Source organism: Saccopteryx leptura, chromosome 3, assembly GCF_036850995.1.
Source record: "Saccopteryx leptura isolate mSacLep1 chromosome 3, mSacLep1_pri_phased_curated, whole genome shotgun sequence".
Lineage (NCBI taxonomy): Eukaryota > Metazoa > Chordata > Mammalia > Chiroptera > Emballonuridae > Saccopteryx > Saccopteryx leptura.
In genome coordinates, this window is record NC_089505.1 from 52,827,629 (window position 1) to 52,849,564 (window position 21,936).

Genomic DNA, 21,936 nt, shown 5'->3' on the forward strand with positions numbered 1-21,936 from the left:
CCACTCTAGCGCCTGGGGCAGAGGCCAAGGAGCCATCCCCAGTGCCCGGGCCATCTTTGCTCCAATGGAGCCTCGGCTGCGGGAGGGGAAGAGAGAGACAGAGAGGAAGGAGAGGGGGAGGGGTAGAGAAGCAAATGGGCGCTTCTCCTGTGTGCCCCGGCCGGGAATCGAACCCAGGACTTCTACACGCCAGGCCGACGCTCTACCACTGAGCCAACTGGCCAGGGCCAACACCAATAATCTTTTAGTGTCCTGTGAATATTGTTATGTGAATATATTAGTTCCTCCCCATCATTAACTGAATTAGATATTTCAGCGACAACCTATGAACATGTAAATGCGTATGATTTTTGACATTAAGATTTTCATCGAAGAGAGAGGATACATAATAAACTTTTAAAGTAAATATATTACCACTTCAACTCTCAAATAGTCAGTCACATTCTCCAAATTACATTTTTATAATGTGTTTATTTGTGTACAAAATATGTTGTAGTTTACTGATGCATATGCAGCAAAATATTCTATCACATACAGCAAATATACACATTTTATTCCCTTTCCCCTGCCCTTGAAAACGGCAACACTGTTTGGCAAGTTCAGCAGCTAAAAATGAAATGCTATAATTAAGCAGTAATGGAATGTGTTCATTTGACAAATGTGATGTACAATTTGAGTATACAACCACATCTTTGTTAGTTTTTTCATAGACCAGAAAATTCCACATCCTGAACACCTCCAGAAAATACAAATAATTTGTATATATATGTACACATGTATACACTGTATATGTAAAGTGTCACCAAACTTCTTTGTCCTTGTGAGTTTGTTGTGTGTATGTTTATTCTCTTTTTTTTTTCTTTCCAAAGTCAGAGCCACACTACTGGGATCTCAGGTTTCATCAGCAGGCACCAAGAAACTCACCACAGGCTGGCTTGTTGGGTGTGTGGTGTTGGTGAGATGACAGAGAGAGCCTCAGACCTCACTGGGACTCACCACAGGCTGGCTTGTTGGGCGTGTGGTGTTGGTGAGATGACAGAGAGAGCCTCAGACCTCACTGGGACTCACCACAGGCTGGCTTGTTGGGCGTGTGGTGTTGGTGAGATGACAGAGAGAGCCTCAGACCTCACTGGGAGACCTGGAGCGGAAGGGCACTTTGGACTGGAAACAGCCACAGAACAGGAGCCACAGGGCACGCTGGATCTCCTGGTTGCGGAAGGCATAGATGATAGGATTGATCATGGAATTGTAGGTGGCGGGTAGCAGGGTGGCGTAGGTGTAGACAGCCGGGTCCTCACGACTGCCCACCACGCAGTATATGGCGAAGGGCAGCCAACTGACACCGAAAGTACCCAGCACCACGGCCAGCGTACCCACGCCCTTTCTGGTGGCAGCAAGGTGGGGTGGCGCCAGGCAGTGCTGCTGCAGCGCGATCTGGTGCGCATGGCGCCAGACCACCTGGCAGATGCGAACGTACAGGTGCAACATGATGCCGAAGACAGCAAAGAAGGCCGCGGAGAGCAGCGCCAGGTGGCTGCGCGTCAGAGGGCTCACCACGCTACAGGCAGCACGCTCTGCCAGGCAGTTCCAGCCGAGCACCGGCAGCAACCCGAGGCCTAGGGAGATCGTCCAGGTGGCGGCGAGCAGAAGGTGCACGCCCAACAGGGTCCGCCGCGAGTAGTAGGTGAGCGCGTTGTAGAGGGACAGGTAGCGGTCCACCGTTATGGCCAGCAGGCTGCTGACCGAGGCGGCGAAGGAGGACACGAGGAAGCCTACGGTGAGCAAGCTCACCGTCTCCGAGGGCACCACGTACTGGAACACGAAGTGCAGAATAAGTCCGCAGCCTGCCAGCAGGTCAGCGGTGGCCAGGCTGCCCACCAGCACGAACATGGGCGTACGTAGCGCCGGGGTGGACGCTATGAGCGCCACCACCAGCGCATTTTCTCCTGCAATCACCGTCCCTGAGACGCATAACAGCACGTCCCATGGATTCACTGCCGACAGGAGCAGCCCAGGTCCCGCCGGGATCTGCGAAGACAGCTCCAGCGACCCGTTCGCCACGCCCCCGCCGCCCAGCGCGGCCGCTGCAGGATGTCCCCATTCACCGGGGTCCCGCGCCCCCGCCGCCGTGGTCGCCGCCGCCGCTCCCTCGGCCGCCACCGCCACCACCTGGGACTCGTTGAGCGAAGAGGCGCTCGCGTTCATCGCGGCTGGACACTGCACCCTGGGTGGAGAAGGACAGAAAGCATCAGGTGTGCGGTTCAGGCTGCCAGGGAACTTCCTCGGGAACCAGGTGTCCCGCTCCTATTGCCCGTCCCACCCCGGAGCCCATCGCAGAACGAGGAAGCAGTGATTAAGTGATGCCAAAAATAGATACCTGTTGAATGAGTGAGTGAAATGTACACGGGTGCTCTCACGGATATATGGGTTTTTGCACGGATACACACGCGGATAGCATGCACTCACACGCACACAGATCGGTCCCGTAAGGGCGACTGCATCTGCACACGTATCCGCATGCACCGAGCCAGGGACGTTGGCCTCTGCCAGTCGGGCTCAGGCTCTGGCTGGCGGGGTCAGGGTTTTCCCTGAGCGGCGTGGCGGAGCCGCTGTCCGCGGTGCTGACGGCTAAGTTTCTGCGTGCAGAGCCCAGCAGGTTCTGGAAGCCACAGAGACCCTTCGAAAAGAGGCTTGGGGGAAGGGAGGTTGGGGTGTACATGCAGGAGGAGTGTGTGTGTGGGGGGGTCAAGCTTGGCTCCATTTCTCCGGATTTGGGAAGGACTCATCCCCTGACCATCTTCATCCCTTCCCCTCTGCAAACCCTCAAAGTTTCTCCAGGGAACCCAGCTGCTCACCTGGGGAGTCAGGGCTTCAGAAAGTCTACGATCATGAGCGCTGTGGTGGGGCGCCAGGCTGCATCCCCGGTGCAGGCAGTGCCGATGCCCGCGGAGCGGCGGGGCCAGAGCGGAGAGGTGCGCCGGACGCCAGCGAGTGTGCGGAGCCGCGGAGAGTGAGGCACAGTCGGTGGCAGAAAAGGCGGTTACGAGCAGCGCGCCCGCTGCAGATTGACAGGCAGGGTGCGGTGACGTCAGGCCCCTGGCTCGGCATTCGCTCTCCTCACCCGCCCATCACTACCACCCCCTGCCTTGTCTGCCCACCCCAAACGAGGTCTCAGAGGGTTCAAGAAAGGAGGAGAAGCGGGAGCGGCTGCCTCTAGCCCAGAACCTTGGGGGAAAGAGGAGAGGGGGAAAGGAGTGAAGAAGACTCTGAGAATGGGCAAGGAGGGCGAGTTGGGAAGGACGAGGTGAAAGATAAGTTGCACTGGCCAGGAAGCAAAGCCCAAGGTCAAAGGTCACCAAGGGGCCAGGTTGAATAAAAAAAAGCCCTGGAGAAAAGGGAGGTTGAGACAGGTAGGTCTGAAGGCAGAGTTGCTACCTTGAAAAAAACAGTACTGGTTTGGGGACAGGAATACATGGGGGGGGGGGGGCCTAGAGAGAGGAGCTTTTTTAAAAGAATGTTTGCAGAATGATGTGTTGAGTAGAGTCAGAGGAGATATGCAGAGTTGTGGGAAACAGAGAAGATGAGCCATTTGAGGAAAACAATCCCTTTTTTTGAAGGTTGCCTGTGTGATTTGTTTTTCTCCCTCTATTCCTTCATCTCTCTCCCATCATCTCCTGAACTCTGTACAACAAGTTTCACCATGATCTTCCCAGCCCAATCTTTCCCAGTTTTGGTAGCTAATAGTGCCCTTGGAACTTGCACTCTTTAATTAAAGACCAGGTCTGTATCTTGTTAGAAAATAAGAAAACAGAAAAATGTGATTTACTTTCTTGGCAACAAACGTTGCCCTATTAGTACCCCATAAAACAAGTTGCTGGACAAAAATAGTGATAATTCAGCTACAGCAGACCTTAGTAGGTAGAGAAGTTTTATTTTCAGCTCAGATAAATCATCTTTTTTTGTTTAAAGGTGTTTTTTTTTTGTTTTTAGTAAAATACAAATATTAAATTTCTTCTTCTAATCATCCAGAATATTTGATGGCTGTACTGTACTTAGGAAAAAGCTAAAACAGTTGGCTCAATCGAAGGGTCTGAAGTAAATGACTGTACATTAGCATGGTGGCATCACACTGAGGCCACGGCCATGATTTTCAGGGCTGCATGCTTTGAGCAAAGCAAAAATAGACGTTTGTTTTTGGTGCTCCCCCTAGCTCTCCCTGAATCTCCTTTCCCTCTTCTTGGCTTCATTCCACCTCTAGCCCTAAGGATTCAAAAGGGGAAAAAATATACTCAGATTGTGAACAGGCTCAGTTGGGAAGTGAATTTTTACCCTGGCTTGTTCTTTCTATACATGATCCCCAAGTCCGGGCTATGCCTGCCCTCCTGCCTCAATGTAGCTGAACTTAACTAGTGGAAAGAAGGAAAACTGGAACACTATTCAATTCTTTGCTGCAATAACCAGTGTTTGACCGTAAATTTAGTTTACACACACCATCTCTATTTGGAGAGTTTGTAAAGTTCTCACACCACCATTTTTATGAGCCCCCAAATTGGTCAAAGTCTTAAGTTTCTGAAAATGGCCACTTGAATTTCAGTAAAAGATTGTCACTTTAAAATCCAAGAATGTTATTTCAGAGCTCTCAGGTGAACTGTCAAACCAACATTATAACATGTTAATTGAAACATTTCCAAATGATCAAATAAAGGCCCAAAGGGAGGAGAATCCTCCTAAATATCTAAATGTGCTAGTTTTTTATATGCCACAATGCAGCAGAAAGTGTGAGATTAAAACTGAACAGAGACCCTGTGTTTTGGACATCCTTAGGCTTTCATCATGGCCAAGAACGGACTTTTCAGTACTTTCAGGAGGAAGACAGTACATGTAGACTCATATTGGTTGAGGATTTTTAACTGTTTTTGCATTGTGCCCATCTATGATTACCTCTCTCAGCTGTTAGACTGAGCCTGAGAACATACAAGGCATATATCTCTCCCATGTCCACCCATCCCTGGGAGGCAGAAGATGGGAAAAAAGAAAGTATGTGGTCCACTGGTGATGAATGGGCATTAGATGCTTCATTGCCTGCTCTGAGCACAGCTGCTCACGAGTACCTCCCCTTACTCTGGTATCCTAATAGTCAGTCTACTATGGTTCAGGCTATGAACCATATGACATTTGCTACCCCAAGCCTAAAATTTGAGAAAAGATTGACACCTAACCCAAGACTAGGTAAGACCAGCCATCCTTTACTGGTAACCAAATTCTTCTTGAAAGTTTGAACTAAGAAACATTATGACAATGGTCAGTCGGTATTGGGCTCTGGACCCACAAGATTATACTGCAGTAGGGCTGGGCACTCATATTGAGCCTTGTGTGAAATGAGTAATAAGAGAAAGGTAGTTGTGGTGAAAGAATGAAGCAGGTGTGGAGAGAGAAATAGAGATGACAGAGATTAAATGACTGAGAGGCAGAAGGAATGACCTCTATACCTGAGTGTCTGGCTCCTGGCTCTAGAAGTCTAGTTCCCTGGCTGTCTTGAAATTGCTATTTGTGTCTTTATCAAAAACCTTTATAATTTCGAGCAACCTTGAATGCATTTCTATTCTGTGATACTTGATGCTTGAATGAAACACAAGTAAATATACTATTCATCCACCTGCTTGTCTGGTCCTGGTTTTGCCTTAAGGTGTGAAAGTTTGGTTTCTGGTTTATAGTCACAGGTTAAACTCACTTTCCCAACTCTGTAACACCCAACCTGTCATCTGGTACTTTTATATCCCAGTATTATCCAACAGTGAACACGAGGAAACTTTCCTTGTCTGGGGTTATGGCCAGGAATTACAACCTCTCAACCATAACTCTTTCTCTGATTTTTGTGCATATCTCTTGCCCATCTCAGCCTCAACCAGTGGTTCTCAACCCTGGCAGCTCATTAGAATTACCTAGAAATTTTTTAAAAACTACCCACTCCTGAATTGCTCACCAAGAGATTCTTATTCATTTGGTCTGGAGTCAGGACCAGGTATTGAGTTTTCTAAAGACTCTAATGAAAAGCCAGGGTTGAGAACACTAATCTAAGCAATTGTACAATCTCCTTATCAGTTTAACATGCAGTGAAACACCCGAAATGGTGGATTAGAGTTTGGAATAGTTGTGGCAAAGGAATTTTAGCAACAAGCCAGCATCAGGTCACTTAGTGTAATTTCAGATTTAAGGCACTAACTAGACCTCCTCTACAGACCTTTTATTTTTCACACTCACACAGAAACATCTATGTGTTGCAAGACAAAGGCTGACACCTGGTTCCCTCTTGGCCATAACTAACTCAGTGGTCCAGTCAAGAGCTCAAAATTCTGATGACCCTCAGCTCTCTACTTTGCTGTAGATCTCAGGATACCTCAGCATCTGCTCCCTTTCTTGTTCTGAGTTCACAACCACTTTTCAGGTATGCCCTCTCCTAACCCAGATCTTTGCAAATCAATTCTGTTTTACAAAAAATCAGAGCAGCAGTCAGACAAGCTGTCTAGACCTTGTAAAACTAGGTTAGAAAAATGCATACTAGTAATTCTGGCCTCTCTTTGAGGAGCTGCAGACAAACATACACTCTCTCCCTCAACTTGGTTCTTAGAGACAAGCAGTTCAGTTTCTTATTGGGAAGCATAAGTTTATTTGGGAGTACACAGATACTTGTGCTGACAGCTCAAGAAGAGGGCAGATGCTTAGCGAGATGTATGAAGCTATTATTAAGAAAGATAGTTGCTGAGAGAGGCAGGAATCACAAAGGGCCATTGAACTGTCTACATTGTTGGTCCAGACCAGGGGGGCTAGATGGAGTGTAATCTTTTTGGCGCACCTACTGAGACAGATGAATTATATTCAAAATATCTCTTTTTTTTCCAGCTTCAGCCAGTCCTCAGGGTGTCTTTTCACCCTTAGGCATTGATGGTGTATAACAATGTCCCCAGTACCTATTTCCTCAGCATTTCCAAACACATCAGGGATGTTCCTGCTTCATGCCAAGTGAGCTGTATTCACTCCCAAACGGCTGTTTACCTGGAAGGTCAACATTACCTGATGTTTCCACCAAATTTCTATTAACAGCAGGCCGCCATAATTATCATTTCATGCCCACAAGATGCAGAACACTGCAGGGCAGATGACACTTTTTATTTAACTAAATTATGGTGAGCAACTTTTCTTTTTGCATGAGAAACAAATCAGAAAAAATAAAAGTATTTAAAGACACACATTCTTTTTCATAAAGAGTGAAAATAACCTTATTGAGTTTCATGGAGAAATGTATAATCTTACAACTTAGATTACTGACTTGTTGAATAAGAAAATGATAAAATTAGTTCTATTGGAGTATTTGAAAACTAACACAGAAGTTGTCTTCCAATCTGCCATGCCCTGCATTTTCAAATTGCTTTGTATCTCATGCAGTAGGTTCATACTCACCATCTCATTTTAGTCTCTGAAACAATTATGTGGAATTTAGGATTATTTTCTTTGCAAATGGGGCAACCAAAATATAGAGAAGTGAAGTGAGTTCAAGGGCACACAGGACACCAGCAGGCACATTGTCTGCAAGTTATTGACAATCTCATAAGAAAGCAAACTAAGCACTAATTCAATGTGTGCAAAGCACTGATTCAATGTGATTTCAAAACAGAGACTTTGGATAGATATGTCCATAATGGTGGAGGTTGAATTTTCTAACTTTAATATTACGATAAGCAGCAGTTTATAGGTGACCCTTTTCTGTTTTGTAAGCTGATTTTAAATGTATTGTAAATATATGAAAGAGAATTTTGAAAGAAAAACCTTCACCCATACTCTCATCAGCTAACCAGAACTGCTTCCCCCCCCCCCCCCAGATTGTAAATCTCTTGAGGGATGGGACAGTTTTAATTAATCTTCCTTTTGTATAATCTGGCACACAGTAGGTGCTCCATAAATGTTAATTGAATGACTTTTTCCAGAATTTATCCATATGTATATGTATTTAACATAGATAGATTGCATAGTATGCATATACTATATATACAGTGTATAATTTAAGTTCTCACTTCATAATAAAGGATATGCTGTCAATATTTTTATATGTTGCATTGTAATTTTTTATGCTTTTGCTTATTCATTTATTTAGTAAGCATTTATTGAGCACCAACTACATGCTAAACATTGTGCTAGAAAATAAACACACCATAACATGTGCCTGTTCTCAGAAACAAGTAAACAGAGTCTATGAGAATGGTGAAGTACATGTTCTGAAAGAGGCGATCATGGGAATAATGGGGACACTCAGGAGAAGACTCTCACCCAGCTGGAGGAGTCAGGGAAGGCCTCTCAAAAGAAATGATGCCCAACCTGAATCTTGAAGGATGAGTAACAGTTTCCTAGGTAAGGAAGACATGAAAGTGTTCCAGGCAGAGAGAGCATGAAAAAGGTATGAGGTCAAGGAAGTCTAACCCATGTCATTGGGACTGTGGGTACGTAATTGTGGCTGGCATGTCAGACAGAAGGGCAGAAGCAGAGTTACACCGGGTAGGTGGCAACTTATGAAAGACCCCTCCTACACTGTGGAAGGAGTTGGAGGGTAATGAGGAACCAGTGACAGATTTTCTTAAGCAAGTGTGGTTGATATAGTCAGACCTGGGTCCCTCTTATAATTTATGGAAACCCCACCAGCAACTCTGTGAATGGGTTAAAGAAGGGCAAGGGTGAAGTCAGGCAGACCACTCAGAAGACTGCTATAATGATCAATACGGGGGATTATGAAGGCTTAACAGGGGTAGTGATGGCCAGGATTGGAGAAGTTGATAGATCCTTTAGCTGTTAACATTATATTAGTCAAAGCACTCTAGCTGTTGTAAAAGATAATTTTTCAAATCTTGGTGGCATAACATACTAGATAATTGTTCCTTTCTCACATGGAATCAAATGTAGATTTTTCTAACTGGCAGACAGCCTTTCACATGATAATCCAGGGATCTAGCTCCTTCCATCTCATAGTCCTATCCTTCTCTAAGACCTCAGAGTTTTCATCTGTCACCATTTCATCATCTCACCACTTTGGTGATTGGGAAATGATTGGAGAATTCCACTTGGAGTATTTTATGGGACATGCCTGGAAGTATGGAGATAGACAGACACAGATAAAAGGAGAGAAGGCATCAAGAATGACTTCCAGTTTTCAGGTGTGGACAGGAGTGATATTGGAGAGGGGCAGAATGGTTAATGCAATTATAGACATTTGAGTTTGAGGTAGGACATGCAGTGCAACTCTCCATTGGGACATTGAATAAAGGGGTCATTCTGAACTCAGCAGAGTCTAGACTAAAAAAGTAGGATATCAAGTACTCCTCTTCCTCTTCCCTTTTCTCTTCCTCCTAATAAGGCTACTATTCATTGACTGTGTTTCATTTACTAAGGCACCCTATGGGATGGAACCTATTATTATCCACATAGAAAAGAAAATGAAGATTAGGGGGCGAAGTAACTTTGCCACATGGTTGGAAAGTGAGAGCCAGAATTTGAACTCTATTTGTCTGACTCTAGTTGAAGGGAGTTGATGAATTTAAGTGAAGAAGACTGGGAACAGTCTCTTGTGAATTGCAGTCTTTACAGGATGGGTGGAGGAAGAAGCTGCCACAGAGGAAGTTGAGAAGAGCAGTCAGAAAGGCAGGACATATCACGGAAACCCAATCTCAGTCAGAGAGGAGGAATTTGGGTGTGGAAATAGAAAACCAAAAGAAAAAGGGTGAGTTTTAGGAGGAGAGTCAAATTTTACCCTGAGAGATCAAACAGGGTTAGGTCAAAGGAAAAAAAGGTACTTGCTGAATTTAGCTAGGTTCATCAACTTATTAGTGACTTTGCTGAAAGTGCAGGAGTGGCAGCAACCAGGCTGAATACATGGTGGGTAAGGGATAAGGGGGGTACAGATTCCTTACCAAGAACTTGGCTTGAGTAGAGCGTCGGCCTGGCGTGCAGGGGTCCCGGGTTCGATTCCCGGCCAGGGCACACAGGAGGAGCGCCCATCTGCTTCTCCACCCCCCCCCCTCCTTCCTCTCTGTCTCTCTCTTCCCCTCCCGCAGCCAAGGCTCCATTGGAGCAAAGATGGCCCGGGCGCTGAGGATGGCTCCTTGGCCTCTGCCCCAGGGGCTAGAGTGGTCTGGTCGCGGCAGAGCAACGTCCTGGAGAGGCAGAGCATCGCCCTCTGGTGGGCAGAGCGTCGCCCCCTGGTGGGCGTGCCGGGTGGATCCCGGTCAGGCGCATGCGGGAGTCTGTCTGACTGTCTCTCCCCATTTCCAGCTTCAGAAAAATACAAAAAAAAAAAAGAACTTGGCTTGAAGGGGAAGAAGGCAATAGGGTGGAAGCAAGATAGAGATGTTGGTTCAAGGGAGAGCTTTTTCTGAAAAATGGAAAAGCTTTGAAGGGGAAAGAGACCGCTGAGAATTCAAGATTTCAGAAACTATAGCCATTTGAGGGGGTAAAATGGTAGGGAGCAAAGATAGAGAGGGTCTAAAAAAATTAATAAAAATATAGTTGAAAAAATGAGATAGGATCTGGAAGATAGATTTAACTTGAGAAACAGGCAAGAGCAGGGAGGAATGCACATGGGACCATATATATAAATTTTAAGTGGGGAGCCAGGAAATCAAGGGATTGCCTTCTAATTCTTCGTGAAATTTGAGGATGAACAAATCAGCTAACAGTGAGTTGGCAAATGGTAGCGTCTCTACAGTTATCATTCTGGTGATTGCGCCATATTACATTGAGTATATAGAGTAACATTTAATTTACTGTTCTCCTGCTGTTAGACATTTAGGTTGTTTATATGTTTGCTATTATAGATAACTCTACAAAGATTACTTTCATGCATATGATTATTTTTATTTTGCATAATTATCTTGACATGAAAATTGTCAGCCAAAGGGCAAAAGCATTTTCATGGCTCTTGAAGTGCACTGTTAAATTGCTTTTGAAATGACTGTAATAATTTACAATGCCACCAGCACTCCGCGTGTACCAGTTTCTCTGTAGCTTTTATAGCACTGGGTTTTATTATTCTAAAATGTTCTTTCAATTCAATGGATATAAGTGGTACTTCATTAATGACTTAAATTATATTTATTTGATTGCCACTAAGGCTGACCATTTGTCTCTCTTTTTTAAAACACTTTGAATTTTCTCTTATCTGTCGAGACTTAAAACTGTTTTTATATAGCTGATGAAGTCTACCATAGATATTTATCCTTTGCATGTCAAACTTAAGGAAAATTTCCTTACTTTTCCTTTTTTAACTTTAGTTTTGATGGTTCAGAAGCACTGCATTTTTTATTAAGTTGGTTTTTTAAACATAACATATACTTCTGCTTCTAGCCTGAGTAAGGCGTGTGCATGGCTTCATTGTCATTTATTAGAGAAGAGAGAGGACAGAGATCTGGGGAGATGAGAGGTTCTGGGTAGGGCTGAGCCCTGAGGCAGGCTGCAGAGGACTGAATCTCAAAAGGCCAACTGTCTGGCCTGGGCCTGTACCTTCTACTCAAGGAGTGAGTTGGCACAGGAAGACAGCAGAGCCTTTGGCCGGGGCTGGGAGACTGTGGCTCTCAAGTTCTGGCACAGAGCTCCCCAAGGAGATCAGAGATTAGGATCTCAGCTACAGGGAAGCCACCAGATTCCAGGCAGTGGAATAACTTAGCTCAACAGGAGCAAGGTAAAGACCAGCACTGAACAAGGAGCATCCAGTTGGAATACAACCCACTGCAAAAGGAAGAAGCCGTACATAGTGGGAAACAATAACAGGGGAAGGGCATGGGAAAAGGAAAGTCACATCCACTTAGTCCCTTGCCACGGGCTAGACCAGTGCAAGACAGTCTTCATGTATGATCTCATCTTACTGACACTGGCCCCTGTGTCAGTTTTATTACTGCATTCCCATTTAACACAGGAGGAAACAGAGGCTCAAGGGGGTTAAGTAACATTCACTGTTGCACAGCTTATAAGAGATAGAGACCATTTGGTTCTCAAAGTCTCACTTCCTTTAAAAAGGTCTTGGCTCTGGGAAGGGGACCTGAGGTGTCTTTGGCCTCAGTGCAATGTGTGGCCTGGGGAACAGGGAAGCGGCTGGGGGCAGTGAGCAGATTGTGGAGAGTGTCACAAGTCAAGCGGAGGAGTTTGGAGTTGGTACAGGAGGAAATAGGAACCCAGGGGAGGATTCTCAACACAGAGTTGATTTGAATCGATGCTTTAGGAAGACAGCAGAGAGTGGAGAGCAGAAAGCAGTCTATTTTTCTGTGACACACTTGTGGGCACCAAGTAAATATAGCAGAGTTATTAAATGAGAGCCAGCCGGAACTGATATTTTGGAGTTGCTGCTAAGATAAGTCACCACTCTGGATGCTTATCTGAAATGTAATCCCCTGATCTTTTGAAAAGGATTCTAAAACCTACCAGAGGTTGCTAAGGCAATAAAGCCCTAGGTATGATAAACAGCAGAATCCAGAAAATAATTTCCACAAAATATCGTGAGCTCTATTATCCAGCCAGCAGCATTTGAGGGTTCGGATGGAGATGAGGAGGAAGCCAGCACGGATCTGCCCTCTCCTCCCTCCACACTTCTTCCCCAGTGCACAGAAGTGAGTCCCCAGCAAGAGTCCCCTTCACACTGCATTCTCAGGCATCCACAGCCCCAGGTGTTTCTTCGGCCAAGGATCCTACGCTCTCAGACCCTCCCAGCTTTTTACTTGATGTAGAGTTAAATCCCGACCCTGAACCCAAACTCAGTGAGGCTTCAAGCAAAAATAATTGCTTTGAATTCAGTTTTGTAAAAGAAAAAAGAAATGCAACATATCAAAATGTTAATAGTGATTACCTCTGCATGTAGGATATTTTTATCCTTTTACTTAAAAAAAAAAAAAATGTGACAAGAGCCAATAGCTATCTTCCAATATCCATACTCCCTTTTTTCTATAGTAATGGAACCTCTCATTTTCGTTCGGCTCATAGCCACTTAGAATAAATAGAATAATTCTAGGCTTCCCTCGCAGCTAGTGTGGTCATGTAAATGTTTTGACCGGTGAGATGTCAAGTAGATGTGTTGTACAGCACCCCCCAGAAAGTGTTTTTAAAAAGAAGGGGCATGCCTGCTTCTCTTTCCTCCTCGCTGGCTGGAGCTGTAGCAGCCACCTGGGACTCTGAAGGGGAAGCCATATGCTGAAGATGTTGAAGCAACAAAAGGCAAGAAGACTGAGTCCCTGACAGCCCTGGACACCCTATATCTACATGAGAATTAGTTTTCCTCTTCTGTTTTACTTAAGTCACTACTATTTTGAGTTCTCTGTCATTTGACATCTGAACTAAATCTTAGATAATACATTTGTATATTTTTTTAAAGTCATGAAATAGATAGGTGTATATTGAGAATTCAAGTCCAAGTCCTGTACATGGGATAATTTTTCTAGCTGCAAAATTTTTCATTGAAACTACTTGTCTCAAGTTTTGCTCATATCTGCTCTTATACTCAGTTCCAAACAAATTGCATCTAAGCACTTAACACAGTTCAGTTCAGTTTTTTTTTATATCAAGGACACATTGTCCCATCCCTAGTCCATGAACTGTCTTGATTTTAATTCGCAATGCTTCACAACTCTTCTGGGAATAAGATATTGATGTGGCTCCACTGTAAAGATTTTGGGGTAATTGCAGTAGGCTTTTAGGTTATTAGAGATCTGAACACTTGAGGCAAAACCAAAGATGAGATAGTCTAAGCAACCCTTTCCTTGCCCAAGTGAGCTGCTTCTGTCAACATACTAAGACGGGCTTGCGAAAACCAAGAGAAAAGTGAATGTGTGAGTGTGTGTGTGCCCCACAAGCTTTATGTGGGAGTGTGATGCTCATGTGCGATATGGTGTTGGTATGCAAGTGGTGCACACATGTTCTTGAGATATTTATGTGTTCATGGGTATTTTGTGGGCATGTGTTTGTTGAATTTATATGTTGTACAGGGGTGTATGTAGGGCAGGCGTCTCCCCGGGCTCCATGCGGCCCCGAGGCCACTTATCCGGCCCCAGCCGCACTTCCGGAAGGAGCACCTCTTTCATTAGTGGTCAGTGAGAGGAGCACTGTATGTGGCAACCCTCCAACAGTCTGAGGGACAGTGAACTGGCCCCCTGTGTACAAAGTTTGGGGACCCCTGGTGTAGGGAGATGTGTATTGTGCTCCTGTGCCACAATGTTGTGGTGTGTGTGCATGCATATTGTTTAGGTGTGTGTTTGCAGTGACTGGGTGTGTGAGAACATGCTTGCACACACATGTGTTTAACAGTGTTATGTAACAGTGACAGAGGAGACATCTCATGTTATTAGATCCTAAAGAAGGTTGCAGTTGATTTAGAAGCCATGCCAGGATAATCAGGTTGAAGCAGCCTACCCCTGCTCCTCCTCCTCATATATTTCTAGATCACAGGATTCCCCATTCATTCCTAATAGTCAAGCAATGTTTATAGTACGTTTGGTTATCTAAGCTGCTGGCAATTTAATTTTAGGTTGGCTTCAATTCAGCTGGTACTTTTTGCTTTTGCTGCTCCAAGTGACTAAATGTCATTTATTTAAGTTATTACCCCACCTCCGCATTTGCTTACATTGTGAAGAGAAAATTATCCTGAAACATAAGGAATACTGAAAAGAACAAGATAAAAAGGAACGATCAAACAAAGAACTACAGATGTCAATAAAACATAGTGTTGACATTTCAGCTACTCTCACACATTTAGTGTGAAAAGTATTTTCAGTATTCCACACATCACCACCACATCCCTACACAGAATCCATCATCCTTTGCTTTTCGGTTCACTTCCTACTGTGGCGGGTATTCCTGAGCAGGTCTGTGGGTTCACAGGGACCCTCTAAAAGGGGGAAAAATCCATTCCGATGGAAGTATTTACAGATTACATTTGTACACAAGTAGAGGTTCCACAGGATCATACAGTGTGTCCGTAAAGTCATGGTGCACTTTTGACCAGTCACAGGAAAGCAACAAAAGACAATAAAAATGTGAAATTTGCACCAAATAAAAGGAAAACCCTCCCAGTTTCTGTAGGATGATGTGGCAGCATGTGCGCATGCACAGATGATGATGTAACACCATGTATACAGCAGAGCAGCCCACGGCCATGCCAGTCGAGATGTGGATGGTACAGAGGAAAGTTCAGTGTGTTCTGTGGCTCACTAAATTCAAATCCATGACCAAAGTGCAACATGAATATCAGCGCATTTATAACTTATAACGAAGCGCCACCACATAGGAATAACATTACTCGGTGGGATAAGCAGTTGAAGGAAACCAGCAGTTTGGTGGAGAAACCCCGTTCTGGTAGGCCATCAGTCAGTGACGAGTCTGTAGAGGCTATACGGAATAGCTACCTAAGGAGCCCTTAAAAACTCTGTGCATGAGCCCACATCAAACTGCACTGAATAGGTATGAAACTGGGAGAGTTTTCCTTTTATTTGGTGCAGTTTTCACATTTCTATCGTCTTTTGTTGCCTTCCTGTGACTGGTCAAAAGTGCACCATGACTTTACGGACACACTGTAATGCGCTTTTGAAGGTTTTCTCAGAAAGGAAGGTGCCCATGGCTTTGAAGTTTCCTGTGGAGAAAATGTTCTTGACTCTGTTTCTCTACCAGACTGCCCCTAGGTGGTGCTGTTGAGCACTTGCTTTGAGGTGCACTTGATAAGCTCTGGGATGAGGAGGAAGCATGGACAGGCATTTGGAGAGTTCCTAAAGCCTTATTTCCCTCCTGACTGGTATTGACTGCATCTAGTAATGTGCCCAGACTGTAAACATGGAATTATTAGTATGGCCATTATGCACATAACCCTATGAGAAATAGATTATTTACCCATAGTTTAAACTGAGGTTGAAAGTCCCTTGTCCAAGTGTAAGTGTTGGGATTTGAACCCAGATAGATTGGTTTCAGAATTCTGCTCTAACTATGACTCCTTCCTGAACACGTGCAACACAGATCTCACAGAAGCCAGGTGGAGGTGGGGGTTTTATTGTGACACGGACTTGACGCCTGCTCTGAGAGGTTTAGCCAAGAGTGAGCTTGGCCACAGCCTGGCATCTTGGTGTGATGGTGTTGTTCATCTTAATAGAAATAATCTCGTGAAGTGAAGAAAATCGTCTCTCTATTTAGAAAGTGTTTAAAATGTTGAGCTGTAGGGAGTATAGGGAGAAAGACGACCCTCTGGGGACAGTGCCTCTCGGCTCTCACAGGTAATGAATGAATCTGTCAGGACAGCCTTTGGGCTCTGCTTTCAAAAAAGAAACAGAAGCTGACCACTTTTTGCTTTTTGCAGGTGTAGCCCTTGACCATTCTCATTCTATTCTTTTTTTTTAATTTTTAAAATAATTTTATTTTTTTAATGGGGCGACATCAATAAATCAGGATACATATATTCAAAGATAACATGTCCAGGTTATCTTGTCGTTCAATTATGTTGCATACCCATCACCCAAAGTCAGATTGTCCTCTGTCACATTCTATCTAGTTTTCTTTGTGCCCCTCCCCTTCCCCCTTTCCCTCTCCCTCTCCCCCCTCCCCCCATAACCACCACACTCTTATCAATGTCTCTTAGTTTCACTTTTGTGTCCCACCTACGTATGGAATAATGCAGTTCCTGGTTTTTTCTGATTTACTTATTTCACTCTGTATAATGTTATCAAGGTCCATCCATGTTGTTGTAAATGATCCGATGTCATCATTTCTTATGGCTGAGTAGTATTCCATAGTGTATATGTGCCACATCTTCTTTATCCAGTCATCTATTGATGGGTTTTTTGGTTGTTTCCATGTCCTGGCCACTGTGAACAATGCTGCAATGAACATCTCATTCTATTCTTGGGAAGAATAGAATGTAATTCTATTGCAGACAGGATAAAACTTTTATAAGGAAAATGTTAGATTCTGCTCCTCTGCTCTAAAATCTCAGTGACTCTCTCCTGTAAACCCTGAATGGCTCGCCTCCCCCTCTGTCCTCTCTGCACACAGCTACTGCTTTCCTCTCCCCTCACTTCACTCCGGTTGCACTGGCCCAGTTCTTTCTGCAGCACACTAGATGTGCTCCCACACCAGGGCCTTTGCACTGGCCATTGCCTCTGCCTGGAATTCTCTTCTCGTAGGTATCACAAGCACCTTCCTCACTTCCTTCAAGTCTTGGCTTGAAGTCACTTCCTCATTGAGACCCACCATGTCTCCTCTATTTAAAAATGCAACTTGCAACCACTCCACCTTGCTTTCCCCTTTTCTACCTTTTCCTGCTCTCTTTCCCGTGGTCCTTATCAACTTTTCACATACTATATAATTTAGTTATTATGTTACTGTTTATTGTCCACCTCCACGCAGGAATATAAATTCTTGGTGTTGTTCACTAATGTATTCTAAGCACCTAGTACAGGGTCTGGCACGTACTATATGCTCAGTTAATATGCACTGAGCAAATGAGAAAGGAAACTGCAGACTGCAGACATTCTCGTCTGGGGAGATCTGAAGAAGGCTGTCAAGGTCCTGATGACCAATGATCCAAGCCAGTGACGTGTGCACGGGGTTGACAAACCTTCCTGGGCTCCAGTAGGAGGCCCTGTGTTCTCTGCGCGAGGAGGGCAGAATTTGGCTGAACCACCACTGCTTTGGTGCAAAAGTGAAGGGCTTTATCCACAACCTCCCACTGCATGTAGATACTTTTTGAAATAAATGTACTAAAAACAGGAGGACACTATTGGCAAATGTCATTCTGTCCTACTCATGCAGATTGCCTTAAACAAGAGAATATGTGTCAAAAACTCAGCACAGTGTTTTGGCACATTTTAAGTGTCCCATAAAGGTCAGTTGTTATCAGGGTATTCATCTGCCTATAAATAAGGGAAGCCCAATCACTGCCGTGAGCGTTGCCCCCTGTTGTTCCAAAGCAGCTCCCTTTCTGCTTCCTGACTTTGGAGCTATGTTTGGCTCGGCAACCAAGCACTCTCTAAGAAGTGACTGCAGCTAAAATGCACATATGTAAACCTGTCAGTCTGCTGAGGATGGTTGGCTCTGCTGAGGGAGACATACAGGGCCAGGTTGCAAGACTGGGGAATCACATCACCTCTCTGAGCCCAAGGGGCCATTGAATAAATCACTCTCTGGTTCAATGAGTCCATTTCTTTAGCATCAGTAAATTCAGTCACTTACAAATATCCCTAACTCCAGACCATCACTAGATATCAGACCAAACATCTTGGTAGCTCATTCCACTTAACCTTTTCCTAGCTGCCTGCTTCTTGTGTTGGCACAAGTTCTGCTCTGGGGTTAAAGGAGTAGCAGAGAGCTTCCTTCCTATGATGCTTTCTGTGGATTTTATTTTATTTATTATTATTATTTTTTTTACAGAGACAGAGAGAGAGTCAGAGAGAGGAATAGACAGGAACAGAAAGACAGGAACGGAGAGAGATGAGAAGCATCAATCATCAGTTTTCCATTGAGACACATTAGTTGTTCATTGATTGCTTTCTCACATGTGCCTTGACCGTGGGCCTTCAGCAGACCGAGTAACCCCTTGCTCGAGCCAGCGACCTTGGGTCCAAGCTGGTGGGCTTTTTTCTCAAACCAGATGAGCCCTTGCTCAAGCTGGCGACCTCAAGGTCTTGAACCTCGGTCTTCCGCATCCCAGTCCTACGCTCTATCCACTGCGCCACCACCTGGTCAGGCTGATTTTATTTTTTGCCTTAAAACAACACAAATTCATTACCTTGCAGGTTCCTAGGTTAGAAGCCCCACACAGGTCTCACTGAACTAGAATCAGCAGGGCTACATTTCTTTCTAAAGGTTCTAGGGCATCTGTTTCTTTGTTTTTCCCAGCTTCAGCGCTTATCCCATATTCCCGACTCCTGGGCCCTCCCTCCACCTTTAAGACCAACAGTGACTCATCCCTCTGACTTTCCTTCTGCAGTCACATCTCCTACTGACCATAGTTAGTAAAGGTTCTCTGCTTCCAAAACTTCACATGGTTAGAAGGGGCCCACTGACATAATTTAGAATACTTTTCCTACCTCAAAGAACTTAACCTAAATTACATCTTCAAAGTCCCTTTTGCCATGTCAGGTTTTATACATATTTCCAGGTTGTGGGGATTGTGACATGGATATCTTTGGGGGCTTTTATTTTGCCTACCACAACCAGTAAGGCTAAGACTCTTTTGGGCCTAGCCTGTGGTGGCGCAGTGTATAAAGCATTGACCTGGAATGCTGAGGTCACTGGTTTGAAACCTCGGGCTTGCCCAGTCAAGGCACACACAAGAAGCAACTACTATGAATTGATGCTTCCTGCTCCTTCCTCCCCTTTTTTCTCTCTCTCTCTAAAATCAATAAATAAAATCTTTAAAAAAAGATTCTCTGTTGGTTATAAGATCATCTCTATGTTTATGAAAAGCTATATACCTTAATTTCAACTATTTCTCAAAATTTGACCTTTTTTGTTACCCTTTGATAGTTTTTTTAGGAATCATTGTTAATTAGTTTTGTATAGAATCCTCTTATTCTGACAACTCTGGCATCTTCTACAAAGGGGAATGTGACATCTGTCTTCAATTTCGTGTTGCTGGGGTTCATAAAGGATTCTCTTTAAATGCAAAGGTGAGATGCACTAGCCAGGCCTGAGTGGCAGGGAAGATATATCAATCAGAAACAGCAAGGGCGCATGGCCACCCCCTGTACCTGTTACCTGGAATGAGTGTCTGGCAGATGGCCCACCTAAGGAAAGGCAAGTCCCAATGAGGGAACAGTAAAACCTGCCTCAGTTTGCCCACTGCTGTGCTGAACAGACAAGGAAGGAAAGCACTGGTAAATGTCTGACTAGGAAGGTAGGGAACATTTAACAGATCACTCCTGAGACAGGTCTGGGAAAACTGTAGAAGATCTGAGAAGGGAGTTGATCTCCCAGTGCCTAAATGCCTCAGAAACATAAAATAGTTGCTTTGCTGCCTGGGTCAGAGCAGATGCTAAACTAAGGTGTTTAGGAACACGGATGCAGACGGGGCAAGAAGAGTGGTGGCTGGCAGTCCCGGGATGGATGTGAGAATCATGAAAAGCACTAGGAACGATTAAGATGGTCTCTAAGAAGCACAGAGCCTGCTGAGAAACAGAAAGCTCCCTGGGGAGTCCTAGAAGCCCCCTTCCTCTCCTTTTGGAATTTTGGGAAAATGGGCTCATAAGAATTCTGAGCATCTTCCCCACCCTAGTTTTAGAAGCCACACTGACTTTCTCTCAAGTGGATTTCAATGACAAGTTGTACAATAATAACACACCAGCTCTCTGGCAAACTCATCTATCAGGAACCCAGCCAACTGATGCCACACATTTTACGCATAACAGCTCTGGCACATTTAACCATAAGCAAGTCTCTTACTAGAACACACTTTCAGTTTCATACAATGAGGTTAAGCTTAGATCTGATTCTGAAGCTGCATTTTAGGATGCAAGGAAAGGGACTGTGACCAGGTTCAGAGAGGACAGCTGGCTTCCTGACAAGCAAGGATGAAGAAACTACCAGAAACATAAACTTGGAGAGTAGCTCAGGCTGGGACTTCAGTGTAGAAGCAAATATCCTCTGCTCCCAGGACCTCCGGAGGGTTTCCTGTCCTCAGCACAGCACCATCACTACTGCTCACAATGATGACCCAAACTCATAGAAAAGATTCACTTAAGTAAAGCCCTTGCTTCATAAGGATGCTAGAAAGTGTGTCACGTGATTGAGAACCCACATCAAACATGGTCAGGGTAACAATATTTTAGAGCTCAAAGCTTCTGAGAAACTTGGCTACCCAGAACAACACACTTCCTGAGAGCACCTGAGAGCTGAGATTTTTGTTCTGCAGGAAGTGGAAGTGAGCAGAGGGCTTATGCAAGAGTGGCAGTTGAATCCTGTGACATCTTACAACCCCGAAGGACTCTGAAGTACCTGAAGAGATTCTCAAGCTGTACAGTTCTGCCATGCACTGGAGGCTGAATATCTGGTCCTTCACTTCGATTCGCCTTCTCCTCTCATCTCATTTCAACTTGTCTCATAGCATCCTATCCTTTCTCATGCATGCATACATTCCTTCATTCATTCTATTTTGATTGTCTACTGTGTGCCAGGTACAATTCTAATGTTATGGATATATAAAAATAGCAAAAATCTCTCCTTTTCTGGAGTTTGTATTCTAGTGAGAGAAGATAGACAATAAACAAAATCAATAAGTAAATTATACAATATATTGAAAAGTGAAAATTCTATGAAGAAAAAAAGTAACAGGGAGGCCTGACCAGATGGTGGTGCAGTGGTTTGAGCATCAGACTGGGACGCAAAGGACCCAGGTTTGAAACCCCCAGGTCGCCGCTTGAGTGCTGGCTCACCAGCTTGAGCACAGGGTTGCCGGTTTGAGCATGGTATCATAGATATGACCCCATGGTCACTGGCTTGAGCAAGGGATTCTGCTGGAGCCCCCTGGTCAAAGGCACATATGAGAAAGCAATCACTGAACAACTAAGGAGCCGCAAGGAAGAATTGATGCTTCTCATCTCTCCCTTCCTGTCTGTCTGTCCCTCACTCTGTCTCCTCTCTGTCAAAAAAACAAAACAAAACAAAAAACAAGAAACAGAGAGAGGGACTTTTAAGGTCACAATTTTAAGTTGGGAGAACAAGTGGCCTCATTGGAAAGGTGATAGTTGAGCAAAATCTTAAGAAGTCAGGGAGGGAGCAACTATCTTAGGAACATTCCAGAGAATAGAAATGGCAAAGGTCTGGAGTCAGGGCAATTCCTGGTATGTGGAGGACAATAGCAAAGAAGCATGTGGCCAGAGGATAGAGGGAGGCAAGTGGGAAAGGTCAGAGACGTAAGGGGCATATTACAATGGA

At 44.6% G+C, this 21,936-nt stretch overlaps 1 protein-coding gene across 1 annotated transcript; it reads right to left on the bottom strand.

The window, feature by feature from the left end:
• Positions 1–1,119: 1,119 nt before the first annotated feature.
• On the bottom strand, positions 1,120–2,898 carry GPR6 (G protein-coupled receptor 6). The gene is made up of 2 exons (XM_066371818.1): positions 2,856–2,898; positions 1,120–2,224 (listed from the first exon to the last, which is right to left on the bottom strand). The coding sequence occupies exon 2, from the start codon at positions 2,203–2,205 to the stop codon at positions 1,120–1,122; it is 1,086 nt and encodes a 361-aa protein (XP_066227915.1). The 5' UTR covers positions 2,206–2,224; positions 2,856–2,898.
• Between the last annotated feature and the right edge of the window lie 19,038 nt (positions 2,899–21,936).